General features: G+C 43.8%; 1 protein-coding gene across 1 annotated transcript in view; it reads right to left on the minus strand.

Moving 5' to 3' along the window:
* Window positions 1-5,419, minus strand: part of ICAM5 (intercellular adhesion molecule 5) — a 35,232-nt gene extending 29,813 nt beyond the window's left edge. Inside the window, exon 1 of the mRNA XM_033173899.1 lies at window positions 5,352-5,419. Coding sequence (XP_033029790.1) covers window positions 5,352-5,419 — 68 coding nt within the window. The remainder of the gene's footprint in view (window positions 1-5,351) is intronic.
* Window positions 5,420-9,427: the final 4,008 nt, after the last annotated feature.

The following is a 9,427-nucleotide window of genomic DNA, read 5'->3' on the forward strand; positions in this document are numbered from 1 at the left end:
ACCAAGCACTTGGGGAATTATCACAAACCCTAATTTAAAAGGGCACACACACATTTTTTTAAACAAAGCTACAATCAGTGACAAAGGATGGGGGGGAGGGTTGCAGCTGCCCATCAACAAACAATCAGTTGTTCTGAGCAGCAGACTGAGCACCTGGTGATAGTCTCCCTGTTACTGTGAGATGCATAGTACTTCTGCTTAAATTATAATAATCACCAAACATAAGGATACCAAATCTGAAGTGTAGGGCGACTTTATACTGCTATAGATTTGTGGGTGGGGTGGGGTGGGGGGCTAAATGGTAGGATTTTGATTATTTGAAGTGAAGTGTAAGTGGGTTCTCACGAGGCAAGACACAGTGATAACAGCAAGAACCTTTATTGAACTACATAACTGGGAAACAGGGGCAAAGCAACTGCTTATATACATTCCTGGAAGCCTGGGCCACTCCCACTCCCAACATGATTGGCTGTCTAAACTCCCAAACTGCGAATCACGACTCAGAGTTCAAGAGCCAATGGCAGAGGTCCAAATCCTGAAATGTACTGTGACTGGACAACATGTATTGAATCAGAGCTCAGAATCCTTAGTCCAAACTGAAGCTCAGGCAAACACAGACCACTGAATACCGGAGGTTGGTTGAAAAGTACAGGCTAACTTTTCTCTTCAAGTCAGGGACTAACCTGGGATAGAGGCATTAACATGACAAAAGGTGTTGATGTCCCATCCAAAGGAATCTTGAGCCTGGGCAGACAGAGGTTGCCATGGTGATGGGGTGTGTGTTTGAGGTGACACAAAAACAGAGTCTTTTGAGCAACATGTGCTGGCAAGAAGGGCAAGATAAAAGACTAGGATCCATCTTTGGTAGGTCGGCTGAAGACTGGAGAGATGGCTTTGACTCCAGGGCTGCACTGCTGTGGTGAACAAGCCCCATTTGAAAGGACCGTGTCTCTGCCGTGTCTCAATTCTCCAAAGGAACACAGGCCCTGTGTGAGTGCCTGGAACCCCAGAGACTCTTGCTATTGCTTGACAGAGAGTAGGGCTGGCACCCAGCTTTTGTAACAATATTTAACAGATGGGGAATTTCAGCCAGTGCAGCTTTGCTGCCATTCCAGCAAATGGCACAACTATGGTAAAGCTTTCACCAGCCTGCTGCCCTCCAGATGTTTTGAATAACAACTTTCCATCAGCCCAGCCTGTAAGGTGCCCGGCTGGCAACGCCTGTATATGGAGCCATTCAGCTGCTGGAGGGGTGACTGGCAAAATGAAGGAATCAGGAGAATGAAGAAAGCAGAGAAATAAACATTGGGAGGTGGTTGATCCTGGTAGACAAGTGTAGGATGCATGTAGGGAAAACTGCACAGCTCTGCTGTCTTCTCTTTTTCATGCATAAGTAACAACAGACTTCTGTGTTGGAGTCTTAGTGGCGCATGGAGAATGTTTGTGTTTAAAATATTGATAAATCCCATTTGGGTAGCTGACTGCCATTCATTCATTCATTCATTTTATTTTGTCAATGACATGCCAGTAGTGAGACAGCTCCATTTCCCTTGCCACATCTCCATCAATGATATACCACTAGTGCGAAATCCCAATCTCCCTTCTGTCCCACATTGACTATGAATTTGATTTTCCGTGCCTTCCTTCCTTCTCCTTTGAGTTATACAGCACTGCACTCTCAGGGCACACTATCTGGATTTTACAAAATTGCATGGCCAAAAACAAGATGGGACTCTGCCCTCAAGGAACTTACAATCTCATTATCCCAGAGATCATGTCTGGATAGACAAAAGTTTGGAGCCAAAGACATGCACTTAGAATTAAAGAATGTTGAGCCCAGGAATCTGGTTTGAGTACCAGAACTGAATGGAGTTCTTCTACACACACACACACACACACACACACACACACACACACACCTACCTCCTGGATTTATTCCAAAGTTCTTCCTTTCAGCAGTGAAATTTAGGAGTCATTTTATTGCTGCTGTTGTCAAACAATTGGGTGTCAGAAATCTATGCCAATCTTCTGCAAATTGCCCATGTCTCTACCATTAGGTACAGATCTACCTTCTTCCCACTCCTGCATAGATCATAGAATTGTAAAGTTGGAAGGTGCCATGATGGTCATCTAGTCCAACCCCCTGCAATGCAGGAATTTGCCCAATTTGGCTTGAACCCACAACCCTGAGATGATGAAGTGGGTTCATCTCTACCAATGGAGGTATCCCAGCACTATTTATGACGGAAAGTAAGGAGAGAGAGAAAACAGGAGGGGCGGGCAGGGAGGCGAGAGGAGTGGGAAAATGTTTCTTTGAGTATGTACAGCTTGGGAACAGGTGGAAATGAGGTTTTAGTGGAAAAGCCCAAGGCCAGACACAAAAAGGTCGGTGTTTGCAAAGTGTTGTGCATGGCATAGGGGGTAGCCTTATGCCAACTTGTGGACTGGAGGACATCCCATGGTTGCCTAGGAGACAGGCCCGAGCAGGATCTCTGTGAACAACCCCCCCCCCCCGCGTGCCTTAAAAAAGCATATTTAACAACATTAGGGACATCTAAAAACAATTTTGAAAAACATTAACATGCTCTCATGGGTGATAATTTCAAGATGCCAGGTTTGACACATCAAGTTGCCACGTTTGACACAACAGCGTTTCATGCCACTGTGATGCCTGCGGCAGCAGCACACGGTACAGAATCAAAATCGCACAGCTGAAAGGGTCATCTATCCCAAACCAGATTTCAGAGTAGACATATTTAGGACTGTACCTATTTAAGGCAATTCTAGACACGGGTCTAAGCGGTTTCCTACTTGCTCCGCACCTTTCCTGGGGGAAACCCGCTATTTAGTACTAAATTGGAGCAAATGTCAATCTGGAGAATTTTTACACCACTTGATTGTAAAAAAAAAACCCAACAACCTCAAAGCAGTTTACAAAAAGATAAATCAATAATAAATGCACAGCTCTAAATTGGAGCAAATGTCAATCTGGAGAAAATCTGAATTTCTATTTGCTCCAATTAAACACTAAAGAGCGGTTTTCAGGGGGGGGGCGGACCGTGGGAAGAGAGGAAGTGTGAGTGAGCCCTATGCAGAATATGCATTGAGCATCCATGTGGTAAAGACATCCCTGGGGGTGGGAGGGATGTATTTACCACATGGATACTCAACACCCGTGGCATACCATCCAACTTTTTGGCAACATCCCTGGCATACCATCCAACTTTTTCAGACCCAATACTGGGATGCACTCCCTGGTGAGTCTCATGACCAGTGCCTCACTCTCCTCCAAATAAAGCACTTTTTCGGGGCGAGAGTGCAGCACCAAAAATGACCACTGCAATCTCACAACCCCCAGGATGTCCTGTTTTTTTCTAGGGCACTTGGCAGGTATGCCTTGGTGTGAACGCAATCAGAAATGAATATGGCACTAATGAAGCTACGATGATGCAAAGAGCTGGGAGGAAAGCACTGTGGAATCCACGGATTAAACAACTTCACTGATCTCTAAACTGGTAATGTGAACACTCCCTCAGAAGCAAAGTCATAAATGCAGACGTTACCCCTGGAGGTGGATGTGACACATACTTCTTCGGGCTACTCAGTACTTTTTCAAAGTTGTGTCCCTTGACCTGGAAATCCTACTGCTAAAACTCAGACTGGATGTCATTGCTTGGCGGCATTCTTTTTCCTTCCTCCTTTGCTGCGTTTGTATGTTTCTTGAGACAGCAGGTGGCTGCAGACGAATTTACGGTACAGAATTGGGTATTCTGTATCAAGCTTCTTAAATCTTTTTCAAGAACCATGAACCACAACAGAAATAATTTACAGTCAAACTCTGGAAACAGATAAATCAGTGACTGAACTTGCACCTCTCAATTGCCTTCACATTTAAATGACATGTGACATTTATTTATTTATTTTATTTTCATAAATTTATACACCACTTGATTGAAAAAAAGCCCAACAACCTCAAAGCAGTTTACAAAAAGATAAATCAATAATACTGAGAAAAATTCACAGCTCTACTTTAAAACACTAAAATTTAACTCTACTTTCTAAGCATCTGGCTTGTCTAAACAAAAATGTATTAGTAGACACCAAAAATATTACAGTGAAGATGTCCGTGCAACTTTTGATGAATGCTGTATGGAAAAGCACATGAATCTGACCTTCGAGAGTTTGTAAGTAAACTCTGTCTACAGTATGGGAAGCGGAAATTTTGGAACTCTCAAGGGTATATTTTAAATGTCTCACAGCCTATGTTTCCGTGTTTACTTTGTTGCATATTATGTTATTTTGAATCTCTGCTTCTGTTCTCTCACATTTTCTCACCAAAGCATACTTGCCCCCCCCCCCCGGCAAAACCTGGATCTTGGCATCTAGGGAATTCTCCTTTATACCAATATTTTCCCCCTGCCACCAACACTTTCTGCATTCCCTTGTTTATGAGTTATTTCATGTTCACATTTAATCAGCTACAATGGTTCAAAGAGAAGAGAGTGAGAAGAGGAAGAAAACAAACTTTTACTTCCTCCCTCATAGGACTCCAACAGTTATTTTACTATGGTCTGAGTCAGCCTTTTAGCAAATATAGCTCCATGGACCCCTTTCATACATTAGCTAATGCTGGGCTTGCTAGTTATGTTTTGGCCACAAAATCTTCCACATTAACATGGGCCTGAAACACAAACAAGCTCCGGATTCTATGCACTTCTTTGTATTATTGGGATCTGTGGCTGATACTCAACTATTTGAAAAGGAAAGTGAGTGGAAATGTCTTTGCACAACAACTGGCTACCACAGCTCTTGTCACTTCTAGAATTTTTTCTAGCAAATTGATTCCCTCCTTCCAAATTTCCAGACGTCCATGTTCCAAGAGCAATTCTGAAGCTGTTTCCAATCCTATGGGTGTTTACTCGGAAGCAAATATCACTGCTTTCAATAGAGCTTGATCTCAAGTGTGCATAAGACCACACTTATGTAAGTTCAACAGTCTTACAGTAGGATAATCGCCCTTCTATTTAAATAGGGTTGGGTTTTGTTTTTTTGTTTCTAACACTTAAAAAAACTGTCCCAGGGTGACTGGGTTTCTTAAATATGTTCGGCATATAATCTAAGTCACATTCTGAGGGTACAGGGAGTGGGACTGTGGTGTGCAGTATCTGTAGGCCCTGTTGGAATTTATAGGCCTGCCTACCTGATTGCTTTACCAAAGCAGCACTTAAGTAGGGCATAAAGTAAAAATCTGGTTGGTCATTGTTGCCGTAAGAAAATGAGTTCAAGAGAATAACTGAAGAAAACAACCATTGCTCATATTTAAAAACAACCAAGTAAAGTAGCTAGTGCACTGCCGCTCGTTCAGGAAATCCAGCCGCTCCCCATCCCCAAAGCCATCGTCCTCCTCCGACGCCGCCATGTTGGCCAACCGCTGCCTAACACCGCGCGCGTGCAATGTCGGTCACCGGCGGCGGTCACGTGGTGCTGCCGAGGCACTGCACTAATTGGGGGCGGAGGAAGCAGCTCCGGAGGGAGGAGGGAGCGAGAGCGCGCCCCGTGTGCGGCTAAAGGGGCGGGGCCAGCCGGCATGGGCACCAATCAGAGGCGACCTCAGAAAACTTGCCGTCGTTTAAATAGGAAGCGCGTCGATGGGTTTGGGAGCACGGACGTGAGCATTCTACGTTTTCTTGTAGGCGCTTGAGAGTTACTAGTCTTCCAAAATAATGGCAGTAAACGCCTTTGAAAAAGAAGAAAATGTTTGTGCTGGAGTGGTAAAATGAAAAACCCTTAGCTGCATACAGAGCTGCTTCACACAATGGCAACAGCTGTAATGCCATGCTTTTTAATAATCATTTGATTCCATCGCTGCAGTGAAAATCATGACTCGAACCCCACATCCAGATTAGCTTTCTAAGCAGAAATAGTCTTCTTTGAAGGATTCCCTTAATCTATTTTAATTCAACTGCAAGATTTACTGCACAATGTGAGGGTGTCCACCGCTAAAAAGTGCAAAGCAGTCACAACAGCAGCACTTTGCAGTTTGTAAGTCACTGAGAAAGGCAGTCCTTCCTGTCAGGCTTGCGATATAACAAGACGACACAAAAGGAAAGTGGATGTGGGGAAGGAAACAAGCAAGCCCAGTTTCTTTTTCGCGACCTCTGAAGTAGTGAAGGTGCTCATGACAGACAGTCCTGAGTCCAGTTATCCTGATTAAGCTGGAATCAGATTTATGAGGAAATTAAGAAAATGTTAGGGATTACATTCCCTAAGAAGCCTGATTCTCTCCTATTGAGCATTGTAGATAATGAAATCCCAGTCAAATTAAGGGAGGTCTTCTTGTATGCCACGGCGGCTGCCCGAATTATAATTGCAAAGAGGTGGAAAGAACAAGAGCCACCTACAATAATAGAGTGGCATAACAAACTGCAAGAGTTCGCCGAAATGGCCCAGATAACTGCTTAAGAGGGGGATCAAAGCAAAAAAATTTAGATAATTGGTTGAGATATAAAATATATGTTGAAAAGTACACTAAGGGAAGGATAGCTATGCCAGCTTTTCAATAGCCTTGGAGAAGGAAAATAAGGGACTGAAGGGAAATGGGGGCACTGGTCGAGATGGTAGTGAAGTAAAGAGTTTTATAAAGATAAGGAGACATGTTGATACACACTCATGAGTAAGAGTGAGTTTTACGTTTGGGACTGACAGGAAGTCGAGAGGGTTGAGTCTTGCGGTTGATATGGTTTTTTCAGGTTTAATTTGCTTATTGTTATTTTTTAGGTTGTATTTGGGGGAGGGAGGGGGATGAGGGTGTTTGATTTTGTTTCTTTTTTTTCTTTTCATTTCTTCTTTGGTTTTTCTGTTTTCTTTTCCTTTGTGTGTCATGTATATATGGATTGATGAAAGGATATGTATGGCTAACATCATTTAAATCAATGCAGTTTTGCTTTTTGTAACCAGAAAGGAATGGAATAGTAACCCAACAAATTGATGACAATAAGTGACAATGTTATTTCTTTTTGGAAAAGTTTTTATTATGATTTGTAGTTGGATTATTTACTGTATATCTTTGTTGAACAGCCTATAAATAAACTATTTTGCAAAAAAAAAAAAAAAAGATTAAGCTGTAGGTGTTCCAGTCTTCTCGCCTGGCCCAGTTGGGGCACAAAGAGGGGCACAAGACGTGGATAGATCCTGGCTTAGATCAACATGTGGAAGCAGAGGATGGTTTTCGAATCCACATGTGGTAGCAGGCGGCTGGTTTTCGTTCCTCATGTGGTAGCAGAGCGGATGGTTGTCGTTCCTCATGTGGTAGCAGGCGGCTGGTTTTCGTTCCTCATGTGGTAGCCGAGCAGATGGTTGGCGATCCACACGCACCTGGCCGGGCTGAGGCAACGGGCGCACTTCGGCGGGCTTAGGCCATTTCTCTCATTAGCTTTTCATATCTTAAATAAAAGCATAATTAATAAACTATTAACAATTATCAAAATTATTATCCAACAATCGTAAAGACAGTAAGATCCAGATAACTATGTGACTAGTACCAACCATGCTTGCCCATCCTGCCTGGAAAAGTATGTTTGAAACTGAGTAGATTTGCAAAAGTAGTTTTGGAAGGCATGCTGATCAAAGTCAAAAATCCCACTGAGGATGCCTACATTTTTGGATGTCTTCAACATTTGGAGCCTGGCAGTGGCAGCAAAACGTTGGAATAGTATGTTTTCAGACAGTATTTATGCCAAAAGGTCATATAAACACTCCCTTGTCTATGTAAATGTAGGGCGGCATGCATTCCTGAAAATCGGGAAATGACATACCGGTAGTTTACCTTTTAAAAACCACCAACAATACAATCCTATCCATAGCTACCTGTACTCAGAGTTCAAACGGACTTACTCCCAGGTAAGTGTGTATAGGACTGCAGCCTTAAAATCTTAGGTAAGGAACCAAATAATAAACAGTCCTTTTTAAAGAGGGCTTTCATGGTAGCTGTGCCCAGACTCTGGAACTCTCTCCAAAAGGACTTACACCATTCCCCTTTCTAAGTGGCTAGCTAAAACCATTTTAAAAAGGCTTAAATTGTTAAAACGCTCCTTTTAAGGACCGCTTTTCAACCCATAAATGTTATACGGAACAACTTTTAACTGGTAGAAGCTGATTTAGTAGTTACTTTCTATTCTCTGTTCTGCTTCTAGTGTTGTTATGTTGATCTAACTTTGCTATTAACCACCTTAGCTCTATCAAAAACAGTCAGGATATTAATGCTTTAAATAAAAATAAAATACTTTTGTTGCTGTTCTTCTTTAAAAGCATTCATTGCCATTTCAACTTCTTCCATCCTTCCTCTGAGTCCCCCCAACTCTAATTACACCACTAATGCCAAATGAAATAAAGGAACTTTAATTTCACCTTAAAACATTCTAACACAATCTCTCATCGCAATATGTATCTACACAGCAAGATTCATTACTTTACTGTGGCATTTGGTGGCAAACTCAGAGCACACCAGAACTTTTACGCACTCACATAATAGTTCCTGAGCACAAGGAGCATAAGGCGGGCGGCTGCGGATCCGCCGCCTTCCCGGGGTCCACATCCCCTGGCTGAGCCGGTCCGGAGGGTCCCGGATGATCCATCGATTTCCGCCGGAAATATTTTCCGCGACACCCGAGGCCAAAGTCGCATGGCGAGCAACAGTCTTGAGACGCAGGATCCCGAGCTACTCTCCACCTTTCCTCTCCCGGTTAGAGCAGAACCTCGTTGCTCTGAGTCCTGGTTACCGCCGCAAGTGCTGCCGTTGCTAGGGCGACCATGTTGGCAGCCCTCAAACAGGGCGGGGCTGCGTTGTTGCCTGTGGACGACGTGAAGCCCGTGATTCGACGACGGCACAATGGGGCGGGGCTAAGCAGCGCTCATCCCGCCTTGAAGAAGATGGAGCGCCAATTTCTCCCTTTTGTTGCTGCCGCCGTGGTTGCCCCTGCCTAGGAATCGATGGAGAAAACCCCGCGTTTCATTTATTCCCTTCTGACGTTTCTGTCCCGCCCTCGCTCCCAAAGAAGCCCAAGGCGGCAAACGGCCGAACAAGGGAATTAAAAAAGCACATTTGACAACATTAGGGACATCTAAAAACAATTTTGAAAAACAGTAACATGCTCGCATGGGTGATAATTTCAAGTTGCCAGGTTTGACACAACAGCGTTTCATGCCACTGTGATGCCCACGGCAGCAGCACACGGTACAGAATCAAAATCGCACAGCTGAAAGGGTCATCTATCCCAAACCAGACTTCAGAGTAGACATATTTAGGACTGCACCTATTTAAGGCAATTGTAGACACGGGTCTAGGGACCCAGGTGGCGCTGTGGGTTAAACCACTGAGCCTAGGGCTTGCTGATCAGAAGGTCGGCGGTTCGAATCCCTGCGACGGGGT

This window comes from Lacerta agilis, chromosome 16 (assembly GCF_009819535.1).
Source record: "Lacerta agilis isolate rLacAgi1 chromosome 16, rLacAgi1.pri, whole genome shotgun sequence".
Classification (NCBI taxonomy): domain Eukaryota; kingdom Metazoa; phylum Chordata; class Lepidosauria; order Squamata; family Lacertidae; genus Lacerta; species Lacerta agilis.